Source organism: Gigantopelta aegis, chromosome 9 (genome assembly GCF_016097555.1).
Source record: "Gigantopelta aegis isolate Gae_Host chromosome 9, Gae_host_genome, whole genome shotgun sequence".
NCBI classification, from domain to species: domain Eukaryota; kingdom Metazoa; phylum Mollusca; class Gastropoda; order Neomphalida; family Peltospiridae; genus Gigantopelta; species Gigantopelta aegis.
The window spans coordinates 26,061,379-26,084,255 of NC_054707.1; the positions used below are offsets into that span (position 1 = coordinate 26,061,379).

The 22,877-nt window shown below is 40.8% G+C and overlaps 1 protein-coding gene across 5 annotated transcripts in view; it reads left to right on the forward strand.

The window, feature by feature from the left end:
• LOC121382296 (meiosis 1 arrest protein-like) overlaps positions 1 to 12,493 on the forward strand; it is a 61,332-nt gene extending 48,839 nt beyond the window's left edge. For 3 of the 5 annotated variants that reach the window (XM_041511867.1, XM_041511866.1, XM_041511868.1), the window contains exons 10-13: positions 806 to 907; positions 3,109 to 3,360; positions 6,815 to 6,937; positions 12,340 to 12,493. In XM_041511867.1, coding sequence (XP_041367801.1) covers positions 806 to 907; positions 3,109 to 3,360; positions 6,815 to 6,937; positions 12,340 to 12,477 — 615 coding nt within the window. In that variant the 3' untranslated portion in view covers positions 12,478 to 12,493. Of the gene's footprint in view, positions 1 to 805; positions 908 to 3,108; positions 3,361 to 3,783; positions 3,945 to 4,502; positions 5,089 to 6,814; positions 6,944 to 12,339 lie in introns of those variants that run through there. The other 2 variants (XR_005959144.1, XR_005959145.1) reach the window with 2 other exon arrangements.
• Positions 12,494 to 22,877: the final 10,384 nt, after the last annotated feature.

The window sequence follows — 22,877 nt, forward strand, 5'->3', positions numbered from 1 at the left end:
TAGCAGGCATCGAAATAAGCATTGTGTCTGGTAACCCATTTACCACAAAATATAGTCTGGTAACCTATAGGTTTCCACAACTATATGAAAGTTAGAATTGAATTCCTGTTACTACTACGCGGTCATTCTGAAATTGTAACGGTGTGCGTGAACATCGATACGAGAAACGAAATCCGGAAGTAAAAATTTATCTAGTGGGCGCTGCTTAACCGCGGATTGCCAAAATTGCTTTACAATTGCACAAGTGCGCACGAACATCGATGCAATTTTGTATGAGAAAACAAAACGCGGACGTAAATTCATCTAGTGGACGCTGCTTAAACGCGGAGTGACTTGCGCGCGAACATCGATGCAATTCCTGACGAGAAAATGAAACGCAGAAGTCCTGAATGCATTGCCTGGTTTACGTTCGGAAACGAAACTACCATTCGTTGAAATTTGTTATCAAGAACGAAACACCGTTCTCGACTTTTCTAACATGTGGTAACCTCCTGGTAACCTGAACGACCGTTCCCGACTTATTTCGATGCCTGTGTAGTCGTCTTACACCTACCTACCCACTGAGTTGTTAAAACAGTAATAATGAGCCTGTAATTCTCATGATAAATAATTACTTGAAACAGACCTATTCAAGTGATGTGTTTTCCTCTTAAAGTACAATTATGCTTTTTTGTTAATACAAATGTAGACTATTGTTGTTATTAATGATTGTTTAATTGTTACTATTTAAAAAGTAATGGTAATTCAAGTGAAGTTTTCTTTCTTTATGTTCAACTTGAAAATACATGCATTTGTTTTTGTTTAGCCAATGGTTGTTACTCCTACTAAATGCTGGAAAGTAGACTGGGATGAACTGGAGAAAAATGAACAGCTGTTTAAAGCTCTTTGTCATCAACTCATAAAAAAGGTTTGATTTTATTTCATTTTTTTTTCTTTTAACTTCACTGCAGACTTGAGTTTGCATACAAAATTAATTGCATTGTAACTGGTTAGAATTTTTTGTAAGGTTTTTTTTGGGGGTGGTGGTAAATGATAACTTGCTGTAATAGAGCACACTTTTGTTGAAGTACATGTAGTTTTCTTTCGGGTAACATGACACTTAAGTCAAAGTATTTCTTTAAACCGAAACCTACAAGATGTGTGAATCATTCATCACTTAAACCAGGTGTTTCAGTCACTGATCCCAGTGAAGCATCATTTCAGCTGAATTTGCAACTATTACCAAAAGTTGTATAATTTGTTTGTTTTAAGTATTGAGATTTAATGAAATATCACTAAAAACATGTTATAGAAAATGTTTTATAAGCAGTACCATGATTAAGGTTGGCCTAATTAATAAATACAAGATTTCACATTTCTTGGTCTCTGAGCTCTATAAATAAACCATGGGATTTCCTCTTTAATGTAAATTGTGTAAATGAAATGTAATTTTTAGCCAGTGAAATTTGTTGGCACTAGATTTAATTAAAGCAACTTGTTTTTATTGTTGAGATGAAACCAGCCTTCTGATTGGTCAAACTTCATCATGAATTGTTGGTGCACACATTTTCAAGTCAAGATTATTGATGGTTCATGCATTGTCATATTTTCTTATAAAATATCATAGATCTTATGTTTCAGTTTGAATCATTGTACATTTATTCTTTGTTTATTTGGTGATCAGTGACAAAATAATGTCAGTATTTGTAGGGGAATCATAGGTACTGTGTATGAGACTTGGGCCTTCCCAGATTGATGAATCTTTTAAGTGTTTTTTAAATTTAAATGAACTTTTAAAATTTGTCAGAATCTTGGGTCTTTAATTGTCACATTTGCTCAAATATGTTTATATCCTATAGCGTCTGTTCAAGATACATTGACACTTTTGGTAACAAAATAAATTACATAAAACTTCATTTCTGATTTAATACCAGACACTAATCTAGTTGGTAAAATGTTTTTCTTGGAAAGTTAACTCAAGTTGCCGAGTTGATAGCAGTTGTCAGAAATCGAAGTCGTCATAATATTTTGGACCTAATCCAGTTTGAAAAACAGAATCAAACAATACATGTCAAGATACTGACTTGTGTAGCCCCCTCTCCCCACCAATCATTAGTTTATCATCCCTGTCTGCATGACAAATCAGCACAGCATCAAAAATATATTATGCATTTAAAAAAATTGGATTCCAGAAATGAAAAAAGTTAACCCCTGTGATTCATGCAAATCCAATTAGAAAAGAAACTGGATTTGTCAACACAAGCGGTTTTTTGCAGTTATCATGCAGCTAAACATTGTTCAGTATATATTAGTCAGCTTTATTTTGCTAATGCCAGAAAATACTGATAGTGCAGCTGCTACACACAAAAACAAAAAACACCCTGCACTTTGAGTAGAAGGGGGTGGGACGTAGCCCTGTAGTAAATCACCATCCTGATGCGGGGTCAGTCTGGGATCAATCCCTGTCAGTGGGCCCATTGGGTTATTTCGTGCTTCAGCCAGTGCACCACGACTGGTATATCAAAGGCCATGGCATGTGCTATCCTGTCTATGGGATGATGGTACATATAAAAGATCCCTTGCTACTGATGAAAAAATGTAGCAGGTTTCCTTTCTAAGACTACATGTCAAAATTACCAAATGTTTGACATCCAATAGCTCTAGTTTAATAGAAGTATTAAATTTGGCACAAATATACTTTGAAAAATGGCTGCCATGCAATCCAATATTTTAACATTAAGTAACAGCTAATCTAGGTCCAATTAGGTGCCATATATGTATTGAACTCTTTACTACAATCATATGCTTACTACTTTAATTTTGATTATGTTAATTATTAGTTACTTAACAGTATCACATATTTAATGGAAATATTCAATTATTTTGCTTAAAGTTACCAAAATTAACACTTGGTATTTAATAATGGAATATGATTTGGACCAATTATACAATTCGGAACCTTTCATGGCAAATCACTATGAAATGTATATATAGATACGTTTACTTTGCCAAATTTTATCTAACTTCGATCTCCCCTATCTTTTTGGAAAAAGTCACTCCTACTTTTGGTGTCATGGTAATTTGCGGTCCTAGATTAGTTCCTGAATACGTGATATTATATCGCTACAGGGTTTTGTGATGTTGGGACAACTTGAGGACCTTGATGTGCCGAAGCCAACCCCAAGGAGACAGAGGGCTTTGACCATTACCCCTCCATCCCCACAGGGCTATTTCGTTCTGTTGCCAGCACCAAACATGTCCTTGCTCATTAAGTCTGTGGCAGTGAAAGAGTTGATGCTACCTTGTAGCACGTGCAGCTCAGTAGATATGGATGAACCCAGTGAAGAGAATGTGCATATCCTACAGGCTATCATGAACAAGGTTTGCCATATTTTGACAAAGTATAGAGTGGGTTTTTTTTGGGGGGGGGGGGGGGGGTTAATTCAGAATGATTTTAGAATATTAGGCAAAATTTAGGAATTAGATGGATTTGACGGAAAATCAAGGTTGTTTATATACAAAAATATACCTCTGGTTTCTTGCTTGAGAATATTTTTTTTTTTTTACATTGATATAGTCATGTGAACTTTATTTCTCAGTGTATATAATATAATCAGCACCGAATTTGTGTGGCACTCCCTATGCAACCTAAGTTTTCAAACTGTATCAGGTTAATCAGTTAATGTGTCAACTATTCTGATGATTCAGTAAGATGTACAGGTATTTCCACAAGGTAATCACAAATATCCATCATCATGAAACCTTCTGACATTAATAAAGCTCTGTCTTGAGCATTTATTATAGACGTGAGGAGAATGGAGAAGACAGCGCGTGTAAGAAGAATGAATGTCCTAGGCAGGAAATTGTAGTGTGAACCTCAAGTCCCAGACAGGATTGCAAGATGACCATTAACCTTGAACCCCAGTCCCGGACAGACAGACTGTATGCGTGTAGGTGTATGTAGTGTAGGTATCAGTGTTGGTGTAGGTGTCTGGGTGTAGGTGTTTGTGAGTGTAGGTGTATGTAGTGTAGTTGTCGGTGTAGGTGTGTGTGTATAGCTGTGGTGTGGATGTTTGCTCAGGACAGCGTGCTTGAACCTTATATAAGCATAATAATAAAATTAATATGAAATGCACAACAGGCTGCTTGTTTAATACACAATATATTGTATAAGTGAATTTGGGATGTAGTGTTTCTAAAACAGATGGATGCTTATAGTAAATATAGGTGTCCACTGAAGCAGCTACATGCATGTGCATGTAGTTTAAAACAATCTGTTGTATTTAAAATATAAAAAGGATGAAAAGCTTACTTAGAACATTATTCATAGTATTTGTTTGATGTGTTAGCCATTATAATTATTAAAATAATCCAACATGTGTCTGAAACTATACAACTTTAAAAAAAAACAAAAAAACTTTACTGTTCTTGCATTATACATTTTATAATCTGTCAGTTCAATTGTCTTCATGTTAAGACCTACAAATCTGAAAATGATAATGGTTCCATCTATTTAATTGCAGTGGTGTACATTGTTATGCCACAGATAGACTGTACCATAGGAGGGCATAAGCATATGAGATGGAGTTGAGGAGTGCAGGAGGGGCAGCTGCCCCTTCATCTTTGAGTAAATATACATATTAATTCATGCAAACACTGCAGACATTTGAACAAAATTAAGGCCTGAACACTTTTCACCATGTACATGCATATTTCCGTCATTCTCTTATGGTGAATTTTATTTGTAGAATGTATGGAATTGCATTTCTAGTTGAAACTCACACACTGATTCTCAGTTAGTTGAATTCTGCCATGACTGATTATAAATATGAGAGTAGGCACAGATCCATAGGAGTACATTTTAAGTCAGTAAGCATGTGTGTGTGTGTGAGAGTGGGGTGGTGTTGACCAGCATGCATGTAACTGGACCAAGCAAGTTGCTCCTTCAAATTACATACATTCCTGTTTTGGACATTAATATTTATGAGTTGTAATCATTGTTAAAATGCATAGTGATTTTTTTGCAACGTACATTCCCTATATAACTGTTTGGTAGTAATGCAAATGAGAATAAATGTCATTATTGAGATTTGGGCATTTTTATTTACAAACTCTAAATTTCGGCAAAAATCAGCCTACCTCTCCCCCCCCCCCCCCCCCCAAAAAAAAGGAAGCCCACACGCCTAAGTAGGTGGTGCAGTGTAATGCCATCGGACATAAGGCTGGTAGGTACAGGGTTCGCAGCCTGGTACCGGTTCCCACCCAGAGTAAATTTTACAACTCGGTGGGTAGGTGTAAGACTACACCACACTCTCTTCTCTCTCACTAAACCACTAACAACTAACCCAGACAGACAGCCCAGATAGCTGAGATGTGTGCCCAGGACATTGTGCTTTAACCTTAACTGGATATAAGCACGAAAATAAGTTAAACTGAAGGAAGGTAAAATCTTGAGTTTGTACTCAAAACTTTTAAAAGTATATACACGTAGTCCACGTCGCAGTGTTATAGTTGTCTTCAGTATTACAAGCAGGACTGAATGACCTATTTTCCAAGTAGTTGACTTCTGTGTTTGGCTGTTAGTGGAATTTCTAATCAAGTTTCCATGATGAAAGAGCAAAACAATGTTGATTAGACTGCAGTATCTTCATGGTTATGGCTCACTCAGACTTGGTTAGCTGACCAATTGGTCTACATCAGTGTCTGTGAGTGGAGCTCCACATAATCAGGTTGCTTCTTAATAGACCTTATATCCTGGTTAATAGTTAGTGATTGCTTTTTAAATTACACTGTATCTTAGATCACTCCATTTCATTGTTCTGCCAGAGAAATAAATATTGTGAGTGTGTTGATTAATTTATTTTTAGAAAATATGTTTGCAGCGAGATTTGATGTATTAACCAATTAAAATAACTCATTTTAAAATGACAATGTTTGTCAGAATTATTCCCGTCCAATTATATGACTGTATTTTCTTTTTTTATTATATTTAAAAAATTTATAAAAATTTGAATAAACCACATTTTATTTCTCTCATTTTGAAAAGTAACAGAAATGTTCTTGCAGCAAGCTTATATGCTACATGTATGATAACAGTAGTTGGAATGTTAACCCTTTTCAGTTACTGTTTAACTTAAAATGTTTGATATTTTAACACATTATCACCTTGGTTTTTTCTTTTCATAATTTCTACCTCAGTTTGTATTAGTAGCTGTAGAAAGTATTTCTACCTCAGTTTGTATTAGTAGCTGTAGAAAGTATTTCTTTTCAAAAACCAAATTTTGTATTTTCATTTTACCTTGTATCTCTTGTATCTTACATGTATTTGTTATGTAATAACACATACGCATGCACCCATGCACACACACACAAGCAAAATCCAGTTCCTTAAATGCATATTAACACAGATGTATTTATTAACACAGATGTAATATTAACACAGATGTATTTATTAACACAGATGTATTTATCAAAATAAAAAATAACATTCATTAGTGATAATTTGGGGGTTGGACGTAGCCTAGTGGTAAAGCACTCTCTTTTTGTGCGGTCAGTCTGGGATCGATCCCCATCAGTGGGCACATTGGGCTATTTTTTTGCTCCATCCATTGCACCATGACTGGTATATGAAAGGTCATGGTATGTGCTATCCTGTCTGGGATGGTGCATATAAAAGATCTCTTGCTGCTAACAGAAAAATGTAGCAGGTTTCCTCTATAAAACTATGTCAAAATTACCAAATGTTTGATATCCAATAGCTGATGATTAATAAATCAATGTGCTCTAGTGGTGTTGTTAAACAAAACAAACAAACTTTGTGATAATTCATTTGCAGATAGAGGTGTTGGACTCCTTCAACCCGCTGTTGCACAGTTCAGGCCTTTTTGAATCTCTCAGGTTCCAGTCACAAAAGACCAGCAACCTTTCAACTAGACCTACAAAACGAAAAGTAGAAGAGGTACCTTTTCATTATTCAGTTCTTTTGCATCTTATGTTTCAGTTCTGGTTCAAGCACACTATCCTGGGCACACACCTCAGCTTTATGTTTCAATTCTAGTTCAAGTACGCTATCCTGGGCACACACCTCAGCTTTATGTTTCAGTTCAAGTTCAAGCACACTATCCTGGGCACACACCTCAGCTTTATGTTTCATTTCACGTTCAAGCACATCATCCTGAACACACACCTTAGCTTTATGTTTCAGTTCAAGTTCAAGCACACTATCCTGGGCACACACCTCAGCTTTATGTTTCAGTTCACGTTCAAGCACACTATCCTGGGCACATGCACACATCAGCTTTATGTTTCAGTTTACGTTCAAGCACACTATCCTGGGAACACACCTCAGCTTTATGTTTCAGTTCAAGTTCAAGCACACTATCCTGGGCACACACCTCAGCTTTATGTTTCAGTTCATGTTCAAGCACACTATCCTGGGCACATGCACACCTCAGCTTTATGTTTCATTTCACGTTCAAGCACACTATCCTGGGCACACACCTCAGCTTTATGTTTCAGTTCACGTTCAAGCACACTATCCTGGGCACACACCTCAGCTTTATGTTTCAGTTCACGTTCAAGCACACTATCCTGGGCACACACCTCAGTTTTATGTGTAATTGTTGTTAGTGAGAGAGGATTACTGGCAGCGGTCAATTGTTACAGTCCACTTGTACTTCAGGGCTAGCTCTGGATCAGAAGAAATTTTCACAAAATGTTCTACTAAACCTAAAAAATTGCAAAATCCCACTTAATTTTTTATCAAAATATCAATTATTGCATAAAATTATTTTGCCAAATTCAAAATAAAATTTGCAAATTTTTCCTGAAATTTGCAATTGGTGAATTTGGCGATCATTTGACAGAGCTACATGTAGGCCTGTACTTGATGACCTAATACTAATATAGACTTAATTCTAATCGAAAAGAGTAGCCCATGAAGTGCGACAGCGGGTTTCCTCTCACAATATCTGTGTGGTCCTTATCCATAATATGTCTGACGCCATATAACTGTAAATAAAATGTGTTGAGTGCGTCGTTAAATAAAACATATCTTTCTTTCTTTCTATGATACGAGTTGCCCGTCAAACAACTTTAATAAGTTACAGCAAACCATTGTCAAATGATGAATGATGATGAATTTGTTCCACATATCCACATTGCTGGATGCAATTTTAAATTTTGTTGTTCTCTGAAATGTGAATTTTTTTAGAATGACATGTTTTTTCCACCTCGACTGATTCTACAAGACAATACTGAACTTTACCACCAAGTCTTGTTACGCTTTGATCTGAGAATAGACATCAGCACATGTTCAACACTTTTTTGTTGATCAGTCAATTTAGCAACGTTCGGTTTTCGATCAGCTCCATTTTATTAATGAAGAAAAAATATGGGTTATAATCTTCAGTTTGTATTCATTACAGGAAGTCGTAATATTCAATGATGAAATATTACATGTCTGACCAAGTGTGCAATATCCGAATGAACACTGAACATGATTATGGGTGGGAGCCTTTAAATGATCAGGATTTGAACAAAGTACCTACCAGCCTTTCAGGGTGTGCACTTTACGGTCACCTGATCTCCCATGGTGTGTCAAAATAGCGTCGGGCAAGTCAAAACCTTATCATGTGTCGCCCGCTTGCGACCGAAAATTTCTGCTTATTGTATTATGTATCAAAATGCAAATAACTAATGTTTGTAAGAGATCGGTAAGTTATTTTTTATTTATTGTTTTCAGCTGGTTTCCTGTTAATATCTGTGCAACCAAACCAATATAGGACATAACCATTCGGAATGCCTCGGCCGTTTTTTATTATGTATTCGGAAAACCTCGGCCATGTAAATGTATTCTTAGGTTCAATCGGAACACCTCAGCCATGTCCTTCTTTACTTACAATTGGAACAACTTGTCACATTCCGCTATGGTATATGTTTATCAAAAAGATTTTGTTTACGAGCCTGAGGTTTTCCGAAGTTACATTGTGTTGGAACGTTTTCGTTTCTTTCGAAATATACCGAGTCTACTATACCAAACACCCAATCGTCACTGCCAATGATGTCAACAACAGCTATCATTGCCTGTGCACCTACGAGTGTTAAATAGGAATGCTGGTCAACTCGCCCCAAAGCCAACTCGCCTGAGTGTTTGGACAACTCTCCCCAAACTTTACTGTCCATAAATAATTGTCACAAAATTAAAAATCGACGTCTACAACTTTGGTGTCATTTTATTTATTAATATTACTGCAGTGAAACTCCGCTATTACCACCACTTATTAAATAGTTTTATATTGGGGAGATGTTAATATCGAATAAATAATAATCTATTACAATGAACTGTCAGGCCTAATTTAATGATGTTTGTGAGTTTGTCCCTTATGTCCTAAAAGGAATGATCAGGCAAGGCTTTTGGACTCCGACTGGTGTGCATATTTAACAATATTTAATGCACATTAATTTAAAATGTTGGTATATTAATTTTCAAAATGGTAACGATATGAGTTGACTAAACAGTGTGGGGCGAGTTGACCAACTTGGGGGCGAATTGACATGCTCCCATTAAATAGTGATAATTATGCCTTTAACTTGTGTTGTATGTTTATTTCTATAGTGGATGTGAAATTCGGTCACGGACCATTCAAAAGTTGTACGGGAGAGTCAAAGTGTTGCTGTGAGTGGCCCGATTGGCCAGTAAAAAAAATATTCCAAGTGCATACCCTGGCCTTTAGGCTTACCAAGACCTGCGGCTTCATTTATTTTGAAACAGTTCATTAAATACCCATTTCTGTTTCCATGCAGAGATCAAAGGATATGGCATATGCAGTTCTGTCTGTTGAAATTGCATGATGCCCTTTTTTTGCTGGTAAAATTAATAAAAGTAGCTAGTGCATCCTCAAAATGGGATTATGTTTTCTATTGTGTAAACTTTAAAATCTTTTTTAGACTCGATCCACTTGCATTAAATCTTGTAGGTCACATTGAAAACATCCTTAAGATGTATAGCTCCATCTGAGACAGATTAATTAGTATGTGCATGCTTCTCCTATTGATCCTAAAACTACCTACGCAATATTTGGAGCCCTGGTACGTGTGGCACATAAAAATGTCTGGACATCTGCGACCACGGTGCTTGTTCGGTAACCACATTTGGTGTTTAATTTCGGTCAACAGTATATTAGCTCAGAACATGATTTGAAGCTTATACACCAACATGTTTTATTATTCAGACGGCTGTTTTATCAGGTGAGGCAGAACACCTGTTCTCATAACATCTTTATTTTTGTGCTTAATATAAACTTGAGGATCTGTTACAATTGAAGCCCGTTGTCATAGACACACAGCTCGGCCATCTGAGTGGTCTTTCCATGCAGGACCGCAGTTAATAATTACTTGTTAGTGATTAGAAAGAAGTCAGTGAAGTGGCCTTACATGTTCCCACTGAGCTGTTAAAAATCACTCTGTTTTTGAGCCTGTACCGGCCTCAGTGGTGTCGTGGTTAAGCCATTGGTATAGGTACTGAGTTCACAGCCCGCTACCGGCTCCCACTCCGAGCAAGTTTTAACGACTCAGTAGGTAGGTGTTTTACTACTATACCCTCTTCTCTATCACTAACCACTAAGAACTAATTCACTGTCCTAGACAGACAGCCCAGATAGCTAAGGTGTGTGCCTAGGAAAGCGTGCTTGAACCTTAATTGGATATAAGTACGAAGATAAGTTGAATTAAAATGAAATGAAAATGGGATGTAAGTGTACTCTAAGACCTGGGTTAATAACAAGTATCTTATGCTATAACCAGGCCGTGATATGTCATATCCTGTCTGTGGAATGGTGCATATGAAAAAGCCCATGCTAGTAATGGACAAATGTAGCGGGTTTCCTCATGCGTTGTTAAACAAAACAAACCTTAACTTTTTAACTTACACAAACCTGCTAAACTCTCTCCTGGGCTGGTTGTGCAGACAGCCCAGTTGCTGTTCAAAGACAACATCCTTGAGCCTTGGCTTTTTTCAAATGCAAGTCATAGGAATTGGAATGGAAAGGGGGACAAGGAGGCACTGCCACCACACCCTCAACTCTGAACATAATGCATTGCCCAACCCCATGTTAAAAATCTAATTAATATATAGACCCCCCCCCCCCCCCCCCCCCCCAGTTGCTGATATCTTCTGACACCTGTGCAAGTTCTTATTTGACAACTCATCAGCTCAATGTAATACAACATACAGAAATTGTAAAGAATTTGTTTTGTTTAACCACACCACTGGAGTACATTGATTAATTAATCATCAGCTATTGGATGTTAAACATTTAAACGAGTCACATCATCAGAGAAAATTCGCTACATTTTACCTAATGCAGAAAGGGATGTTTTATATGCACTTTCCCACAGACAGGAAAGCGCATACCACGACCTTTGACCAGTTGTGGTGCACTGGTTGGAATGAGAAAAAACCCAATCAGTTGAATGGATCCACTGAGGTGGTTTGATCCTGCAGTGCAAGCACCTCAGGTGAGCACTCAAATGACTGAGCTAAGTGTTGCTTCTTATACAGAAATGTACATGTACATAATAATATACACGGGCCAGACAGCTCACAAACATAACTGATGTCATTTACAATTGGCCTCCATAGCACAGTGATTCAAGCACTGGGTTTAAGACTGCTAGATTGTCCAACACAGAATTGAGTCTGCAGCTGAGTGGTTAGATGCAAGGCAACGACACTGACAGCTATCTTGCCAATATCACTAGCATTAAAGTATCTGTCCACCACACACTCTTATGCCATGGAATCGTAGGCTGGCGAAGTCAGAACCCGAGTCCATGGTGGGCGTGCCTGAACCATAAGGATGTGGGCACATTAATACAGTTCCTTTCCTTTCCCACACTCTTAAACAGCTGGCGTGTGTGCCAAGGACTGTGCTAGCTTTAATATCAGTGGCATTACTTGGTTATAAACATAAAAATTAAATAATGAATGCTAACCTTTACATGTAGTTGTAGACATGCAGACCATGCAGGCAAGGGAGTTGCTTGCCCATGGCAGTGTGCATAATTCTTAATTCTTAGATATAAGCCGAGATAAAAAAAAATCCTCCAGATTTTAGTGTCACATAAAATCTGTTCCTGTTCCTGTTCTTTGAACCTCACAAGTTCACAATAATCCATTAGTTTCAAGACTCGGTCATGTTTCCACATTTCTTGTCCATTTTCATCTCTTGTGTAAGCATGAATTTATTTCTAATTTAATCATCATTGCTTTTCAATTAATTGATTGATTGTTTTGTATGTTAGACATAATAGCCATGATTTTAAAAGGCTATTTTTCAGTCAACTGTTACTACATTTCAGACACCTGCAGCCAAAGGGTATGACAATAACTGGAGTAAGGTGCTTCATTCCAACTACTCCCAAACCATGACACCTGGAAACAAACTAGTCATCACTGCACGGCAACCAGCTAACAACTTCCTTACAGAACTTGAATAAAACTAATGCATTTAAAGTGTTATTCTCAGTGTTTAAATTATGTTTTATAATTCACTTCCAAGACTTACATATAAGGTGGATGCTTGCATTTTCTGGGGATGGGGTGTGCATCCAGCACCAGTCCCTTGAATTCGTCCGATAATCACCACCTGTATTATCTAACAATTGGGGATGGGGTGTGCATCCAGCACCAGTCCCTTGAATTCGTCTGATGATCACCACCTGTATTATCTAACAATTGGGGATGGAGTGTGCATCCAGCACCAGCCCCTTGAATTCGTCTGATGATCACCACCTGTATTATCTTAACAATTGGGGATGGGGGGTGTACATCCAGCACCAGCCCCTTGGATTCGTCCGATAATCACCACCTGTATTATCTAACAATTGGGGATGGGGGTACATCCAGCACCAGCCCCTTGGATTCGTCCGATGATCACCACCTGTATTATCTTAACAATTGGGGATGGGGTGTGCATCCAGCACCAGTCCCTTGGATTCGTCCGATAATCACCACCTGTATTATCTTAACAATTGGGGATGGGGTGTGCATCCAGCACCAGCCCCTTGGACTCGTCCGATAATCACCACCTGTATTATCTTAACAATTGGGGATGGGGTGTGCATCCAGCAGCAGTCCCTTGGATTCGTCCGATAATCACCACCTGTATTATCTTAACAATTGGGGATGGGGTGTGCATCCAGCACCAGCCCCTTGGACTCGTCCGATAATCACCACCTGTGTTATCTTAACAATTGGGGATGGGGTGTGCATCCAGCACCAGCCCCTTGGATTCGTCCGATGATCACCACCTGTATTATCTTAACAATTGGGGATGGGGGGTACATCCAGCACCAGCCCCTTGGATTCGTCCGATAATCACCACCTGTATTATCTAACAATTGGGGATGGGGGTACATCCAGCACCAGCCCCTTGGATTCGTCCGATGATCACCACCTGTATTATCTTAACAATTGGGGATGGGGTGTGCATCCAGCACCAGTCCCTTGGATTCGTCCGATAATCACCACCTGTATTATCTTAACAATTGGGGATGGGGTGTGCATCCAGCACCAGCCCCTTGGACTCGTCCGATAATCACCACCTGTATTATCTTAACAATTGGGGATGGGGTGTGCATCCAGCAGCAGTCCCTTGGGTTCGTCCGATAATCACCACCTGTATTATCTTAACAATTGGGGATGGGGTGTGCATCCAGCACCAGCCCCTTGGACTCGTCCGATAATCACCACCTGTATTATCTTAACAATTGGGGATGGGGTGTGCATCCAGCACCAGCCCCTTGGATTCGTCCGATGATCACCACCTGTATTATCTTAACAATTGGGGATGGGGTGTGCATCCAGCACCAGCCCCTTGGACTCATCCGATAATCACCACCTGTATTATCTTAACAATTGGGGATGGGGTGTGCATCCAGCACCAGCCCCTTGGACTCGTCCAATGATCACCACCTGTATTATCTTAACAATTGGGGATGGGGTGTGCATCCAGCACCAGTCCCTTGGATTCGTCCGATAATCACCACCTGTATTATCAACAATTGGGGATGGGGTGTGCATCCAGCACCAGTCCCTTGAATTTGTCCGATCACCACCTGTATTATCTTAACAATTGGGGATGGGGTGTGCATCCAGCACCAGTCCCTTGAATTTGTCCGATGATCACCACCTGTATTATCTTGCCAATTGGGAATGGGGTGTGCATCCAGCACCAGTCCCTTGGAGTCGTCCGATAATCACCGCCTGTATTATCAACAATTGGGGATGGGGTGTGCATCCAGCACCAGCCCCTTGGATTCGTCCGATAATCACCGCCTGTATTATCAACAATTGGGGATGGGGTGTGCATCCAGCACCAGTCCCTTGGATTCGTCCGATAATCACCGCCTGTATTATCTTAACAATTGGGGATGGGGTGTGCATCCAGCACCAGTCCCTTGGATTCGTCCGATAATCACCACCTGTATTATCTTAACAATTGGGGATGGGGTGTGCATCCAGCACCAGCCCCTTGGATTCGTCCGATAATCACCGCCTGTATTATCAACAATTGGGGATGGGGTGTGCATCCAGCACCAGCCCCTTGGATTCGTCCGATAATCACCGCCTGTATTATCAACAATTGGGGATGGGGTGTGCATCCAGCACCAGCCCCTTGGATTCGTCCGATAATCACCGCCTGTATTATCAACAATTGGGGATGGGGTGTGCATCCAGCACCAGTCCCTTGGATTCGTCCGATAATCACCACCTGTATTATCTTAACAATTGGGGATGGGGTGTGCATCCAGCACCAGTCCCTTGGATTCGTCCGATAATCACCACCTGTATTATCTTAACAATTGGGGATGGGGTGTGCATCCAGCACCAGCCCCTTGGATTCGTCCGATAATCACCGCCTGTATTATCAACAATTGGGGATGGGGTGTGCATCCAGCACCAGCCCCTTGGATTCGTCCGATAATCACCGCCTGTATTATCAACAATTGGGGATGGGGTGTGCATCCAGCACCAGCCCCTTGGATTCGTCCGATAATCACCGCCTGTATTATCAACAATTGGGGATGGGGTGTGCATCCAGCACCAGTCCCTTGGATTCGTCCGATAATCACCACCTGTATTATCTTAACAATTGGGGATGGGGTGTGCATCCAGCACCAGCCCCTTGGACTCGTCCGATAATCACCACCTGTATTATCTTAACAATTGGGGATGGGGTGTGCATCCAGCAGCAGTCCCTTGGATTCGTCCGATAATCACCACCTGTATTATCTTAACAATTGGGGATGGGGTGTGCATCCAGCACCAGCCCCTTGGACTCGTCCGATAATCACCACCTGTATTATCTTAACAATTGGGGATGGGGTGTGCATCCAGCACCAGCCCCTTGGATTCGTCCGATGATCACCACCTGTATTATCTTAACAATTGGGGATGGGGTGTGCATCCAGCACCAGTCCCTTGAATTTGTCCGATCACCACCTGTATTATCTTAACAATTGGGGATGGGGTGTGCATCCAGCACCAGTCCCTTGAATTTGTCCGATGATCACCACCTGTATTATCTTACCAATTGGGAATGGGGTGTGCATCCAGCACCAGTCCCTTGGAGTCGTCCGATAATCACCGCCTGTATTATCAACAATTGGGGATGGGGTGTGCATCCAGCACCAGCCCCTTGGATTCGTCCGATAATCACCGCCTGTATTATCAACAATTGGGGATGGGGTGTGCATCCAGCACCAGTCCCTTGGATTCGTCCGATAATCACCGCCTGTATTATCTTAACAATTGGGGATGGGGTGTGCATCCAGCACCAGTCCCTTGGATTCGTCCGATAATCACCACCTGTATTATCTTAACAATTGGGGATGGGGTGTGCATCCAGCACCAGCCCCTTGGATTCGTCCGATAATCACCGCCTGTATTATCAACAATTGGGGATGGGGTGTGCATCCAGCACCAGCCCCTTGGATTCGTCCGATAATCACCGCCTGTATTATCAACAATTGGGGATGGGGTGTGCATCCAGCACCAGCCCCTTGGATTCGTCCGATAATCACCGCCTGTATTATCAACAATTGGGGATGGGGTGTGCATCCAGCACCAGTCCCTTGGATTCGTCCGATAATCACCACCTGTATTATCTTAACAATTGGGGATGGGGTGTGCATCCAGCACCAGCCCCTTGGACTCGTCCGATAATCACCACCTGTATTATCTTAACAATTGGGGATGGGGTGTGTATCCAGCAGCAGTCCCTTGGATTCGTCCGATAATCACCACCTGTATTATCTTAACAATTGGGGATGGGGTGTGCATCCAGCACCAGCCCCTTGGACTCATCCGATAATCACCACCTGTATTATCTTAACAATTGGGGATGGGGTGTGCATCCAGCACCAGCCCCTTGGACTCGTCCAATGATCACCACCTGTATTATCTTAACAATTGGGGATGGGGTGTGCATCCAGCACCAGTCCCTTGGATTCGTCCGATAATCACCACCTGTATTATCAACAATTGGGGATGGGGTGTGCATCCAGCACCAGTCCCTTGAATTTGTCCGATCACCACCTGTATTATCTTAACAATTGGGGATGGGGTGTGCATCCAGCACCAGTCCCTTGGATTCGTCCGATAATCACCACCTGTATTATCTTAACAATTGGGGATGGGGTGTGCATCCAGCACCAGCCCCTTGGATTCGTCCGATAATCACCGTCTGTATTATCAACAATTGGGGATGGGGTGTGCATCCAGCACCAGCCCCTTGGATTCGTCCGATAATCACCGCCTGTATTATCAACAATTGGGGATGGGGTGTGCATCCAGCACCAGCCCCTTGGATTCGTCCGATAATCACCGCCTGTATTATCAACAATTGGGGATGGGGTGTGCATCCAGCACCAGTCCCTTGAATTCGTCCGATAATCACCACCTGTATTATCAACAATTGGGGATGGGGTGTGCTTCCAGCACCAGCCCCTTGGATTCGTCCGATAATCACTGCCTGTATTATCTAACAATTGCTCAACAGTTCAGTGTGTCTTGACAGTCTCCTTATTTGTCAAGTCGCTGTAACATTTTTTATTTGTAATTAAGTTCCAGTGATTAGTGACTTTACTTATTTATCCTGCAACCACTGTATCTGTTGACAGATTATGATGACGGATAAAAAAAAGTCACATATGTATAGTTGCAGGATATGCCTTTTGACGTCATTCATGTAATATCACATGCATTTACAAAATCGCTCATTTGACCTGGAGCTAGGTCCATTGGGCTATTTCTTGTTCCATCCAGTGCACCATGACTGGTATATCAAAGTCCGTGGTATGTACTACCCAGTCTGTGGGATGGTGCATATAAATGATCCCTTGCTGCTAATTGAAAAGAGTAGCCCATGCAGTGGTGGCAGCAGGTTTCCTCTCTCAATATCTGTGTGGTCCTTAACCATATGTCTGATGCCATATAACCGTAAATAAAATGTGTTGAGTGCATCATTAAATAAAACATTTCTTTCTTTCTTTCTAGAGCTAGGTCATCGTACAATGTAACTGAAACAACAGGAATAATAGCTTTTCCCCTTACTTTTTATGGTCTGCAGGATCAAAATATAACTAGTTAATGACATCAGGATATCGGCTTTAATTATCCTGTTCAGGCTGAATGAGAATTTCCCATTCTTACCCTCACAGGATAACACCAATATCCTACATCATTAGCTAGTTATTCTCTATTTTTGGTGTGCATTTGAAATTGTGTATGAGTATGAAAGTTCATATACTCAGCACTGTTTTTAAGAAATGAATTAAAATAATACTTTTTTTTCAATGTATTCTGTTTTGTTTTGTGGATGGGGGAGGGGATACTATTGTAATTGCCCTTTTTTTTATTTTCGTTGTAAATACCAAAAAGTAATATGTTATGGTGAAATCTTTTTTTTTTTTTTTTTAATGGTGATATTATTCCAAAAATATCCCCCAACAGGCCTGCATATTGAAAACATAACAGGGGTAATTAAAACCATGTACTGGGATGTGACAGATAATTGGTTGTTTTTTTGTTTATACTTATTTTCATGCTTAGATCCACCTATGTTTCAAGCACACTGTCCTCTTGGGCTATCTGGACTGCATGTCCTGGGCTATCTGGACTGCCTGTTCTGGGCCATCTGGACTGCCTGTTCTCCTGGGCTATCTGGACTGTCTGACATCCTGGGCTATCTGGACAACCTGTACTCCTGGGCAATCTGGACTGCCTGTTCTCCTGGGCTATCTGGACTGTCTGACATCCTGGGCTATCTGGACTGCCTGTTCTCCTGGACTATCTGGACTGCCTGTTCTGGGTTATCTAGACTGTCTGACATCCTGGACTATCTGGACTGTCTGTCCTCCTGGGCTACCTGGACTGCCTGACATCCTGGGCTATCTGGACTGCCTGTTCTCATGGGTTATCTGGACTACCTGTCCTCCTGGGCTATCTGGACTCTCTGTCCTCCTGGGTTATCTGGACTACCTGTTCTCCTGTGCTATCTGGACTGTCTGACATCCTGGGTTATCTGGACTGTCTGACATCCTGGGCTAGCTGGACTGTCTGTTCTCATGGGTTATCTGGACTTTCTGACATCCTGGGTTATCTGGACTGCCTGTCCTCCTGGGCTAGCTGGACTGCCTGTTCTCATGGGTTATCTGGACTGTCTGACATCATGCGTTATCTGGACTGTCTGACATCCTGGGTTATCTTGACTTCTTGTCCTCATGGGCTATCTAGACTCCCTGGCCTGTCTGGACTCCCTGTCCTCCTGGGCTATCTGGACTCCCTATCCTCCTGTTCTATCTGGACTGCCTGTTCTCCTGGGCTATCTGGACTACCTGTTTTGGGTTATCTGGACTGTCTGACATCCTGGGCTATCTGGACTGTCTGTCCTGTGCTATCTGGACTGCCTGACATCCTGGGTTATATGGACTGCCTGTTCTCTTGGGCTATCTGGACAGCCTGTCCTTCTGGCCTATCTGGACTGCCTGTTATCGCTACTTATTGAGTCATTAAACTTGTTCTGGGATGCGAACCCAGTACTTACCAGCCTTAAATCAGGTCGCTTAAACACTACACCACAAATGCAGGTACAGATAATTTCTTTTGTATTCTTTAAGAGTTGGTCAAAGTAATTCTTATATTTATATAGTTTAGACTTGATATAAAAGGCGTAAACAGACAGAGATGTATGGGTCTTTAAAAATATTTGACAGTATATCCTGTTTTGACAAAGGCCAAGGTTATTTTATGGAAGATGATCTCCGTATTTCAGTTGTATACACGCATTATGCTGAATTAAGATTTTCATTGGATTTTCTCACCCAGGTGTTGTTACTGAACATTCTTTTGTAATATGTGTCTTTATCTCTAAAATAATCACAAATGCACAAAAGTTTTAAATGTCCACACAAATGCATAAAGATGTAAAAAAAAGTTAACGAAAAACGAGAAAAAAAAAAGTATTTACTGATTATGTGACACGTTGATGACTGTTGGCCGCTGGTGTTTATAATGAAAAAATACACGTCAAAGAATTACTTTTTTAAATGCAGAGAATTATCTTCAGCTTCATTAATAAAAACATGTTCACAAAGGTCATTGATATGATCATAAAAAATCTACTACTATTAATACCCGAGCTACAAGAAACCATTACTGATCTAATGTTAAAGATCAAAGTGTGGAAAAGCCTTGTGTGTATCAGTGTGTGTTGACCATTTCATTTCAAACGTATACTTTGTAAGAAAAAACAGAACAAGAATGTTGCCCTGATGTTAAAATTAAACTAACAAATACTGTGTTACCTTTTTTTTTTTTACTCCGCTTCGTGTAGCCAATTTGGTTGTTTCATTAATTATTAAAGAAAATGTTCACGTGTGTATTCTGTTAAAGGTCAGATGGTTCGTTTTTGTTCTTTACATGGCTGACTGAAAATGAAAATGAAAATGCAGTGTAATTCCACTGAACGTACTATGTGGGTCATCCTAGCTTTGGGGAATCAAACATATCTTTCATTCACGTTCTTTGTTGTGTTATTTCACCAGATAATCCAACACACTGTGTTTCATGGTTTGGGGTGAAATTACATTGAATTTGTTTTTTTAATATCTGCAGAAAACAATCCTTTTATGTCATCAAAGAATCGAACGCCATGGATATAATAATTGAGGGATTAGTCGTCTGCTTGTGGAAAAAGAAATCCTTTCACATTCTCAAACTAAATGTTTGTTTTTTGTTATTGTTGTTTGTTTGTTTGTTGTTTTTATTGGGTGGGCGGAGTAGTTATGTGTGTTATGGGGTTTATTTTTGTACGGTCGTAAATAAGCAAAGGGTAGGTGCGCCCGTTCCAATTAATTGGGATCAATTGAATTTGATAGTATCGCAATCGTCTGCTATTCAGACGACAAGAAGCTGAAATCAAAGGTAACTGTACAGTTTCTTGGTTCCAATATAGACATGAGTGCAGAACATCCCGCCTAATATAATTACATCCAAAATCGATACATATGATACCGCGACTATAGTCCGTCTCATCATCCTACTACAATGTTTTGGTAAATAATTTCAGTTGGTTTGACGTAAGAAGAAAAGTTAGAGTTTTTGGAAAATAACTCAAATATTATAGTATTTTTGTGTGCAAGAGAAGAACTATGGGTAAAAGTGTTAAGTTTCTGATTTCAGCTGTGAAGAAGTACAGAATTGTTCAGTGCCTTCAACAATAAATAACTGGATTTCAAAGTCGGCTAAACCTAAAAGAAAATTCAACAGATCGATGCATAACGAAAGTCCAGATTCATACGTTACATAATTCTAAAACATTTTTTTAAAATTATTAATCAACAGTGTTAACAGTAACTTCAAAATTGTATTCATATATATATATACTCTTCAAAAGAAGAAACGCAAAACCACATTGTCGTAACATTTGGAGAATTGATTTAATTATTGAATGGTGAGTCCGATAATTACCAAATGTTGCAGGATTGTTCATAATTCACTCTAGTCCATTGTGAGTAAGTGATAGGTCAAGGTCATCTGGAGTCAATACCGGGTGTGGCCTCCGCGTGTGTTAACAACTGCCTGGCACCGCCTGCCCATTGAAGCAACCAGAGTACGGATGACGTCCCGGGGGATGGTGGCCCACTCGGCCTGCAAGGCTGCTGCCAGCTCGGGCAGGGTCTGGGGCTGTGGTTGTCGCTGTCGGAGGCGTCGGTCCAACTCGTCCCATAGATGCTCAATTGGGTTCAAATCCGGTGATGTCGATGGCCAAGGAAGGACATTAATGTTGTTGTTCTGTAGGAAAGCCGTTGTGAGACGTGCTGTGTGAGGCCTGGCGTTGTCATGTTGGAACACTGCGTTGGCGTTGGCCATAACTGGAACGATGTGTGGCCGGAGGATCTGGTCAATGTAGCCCTGTGCATTCAGGTTGCCCTGCACGTGGACCAGGTCAGTTCTGCCAGTGTGTAAGATGGCTGCCCACACCATGACACTACCCCCGCCGAATCTGTCCACTTCCTGCACGCGGTTTGCCGCATAACGTTCACCACGACGCCTATACACGCGACATCTTCCATCATGACGTCGGAGCAGAAATCGGGACTCATCACTGAACCACAGCTGTCTCCATCGCAGTTGAGGCCATTGTCGATGAATCTGGCACCACTGCAGTCGGAGTCGACGGTGTTGTGGTGTTAAGATGACACCTCGAACTGGACGCCTGGCACGAATTCCTACCTCACGTAGGCGGTTCCGTACGGTCTGGTTGGATATCCTGCGCAAACCTGGTATTGCTGCGGCTGTGGAGGTGGCAGTAGTCAATCGTTCCCGAACGTGGCGTACCCGGATGTAGCGGTCCTGCCCGGGGGTAGTGACCCGTGGTCGACCGGATCTAGGGAGGTCACGTGTTGATCCATGTTGCTGGTAACGGTCCCACAGTCTAGAGATGGTGCTTGGGGACACATGGAATGCCCTGGCAACGGCCGTTCTGGATTCGCCTGCGTCTAGTCGGCCGATGGCATTGTTTCTCTGCGGTTCACTGAGACGTGGCATGTCCTGGATTGTCAACTGTCGGCCAGATACAGAGGCCAGGCAAGCGAACACCCTGCACTTTTATACTGTCGGTGTTCATGTTGCACGTGCAGACAACGCACGTACAGTGGTGACATGGTTTGCACGTGGCTGCGTTTTTGCGAATATTCACATTTTGGAACTTTATTGTACAGTAGCTGCGTTTTATCGAATGTAACCGTGGGAATGTGTTTGGGACATGCAATGACCTTATATTCACAAAGCATGAACCGGTAGGAAACATAAAATCGGAGTTATAACCCATTTGTACCCTTTTGCGTTTCTTTTTTTGAAGAGTATATATATATATATATATATATATATATATATATATATATATATATATATATATATATATATATATATATATATATATATATATTGTGCGTCAAAGTCATTTATCCACAGCTCTCTCGAAACAGAAGAAAACGAAAAGGGTCAATACCCAAGGTACTGTTTTGCAAGTGATAATGTAGCTTATATTCAGTTAAGGTTCAAGCACGCTGTTCTGTGTAGTGGCCTTACACTTAAGAATTGGGTCGTTAAAACTCACTCTGGGTGGAAGCCGGTACCGGGCTACGAAGCCAGTACCTACCTGCCTTATGTCCAATGGCTTAACCACGACACCAACATCTGATGAGACTAAGCTTATATATATAACATCCTTGGTAATTTCTTTTGACTACATCCGACCACGCTGGTCATACGGATAAAGCAATAGCGGTTGGATAAATCTGATATCTCTCTCTCTCTCTCTCTCTCTCTC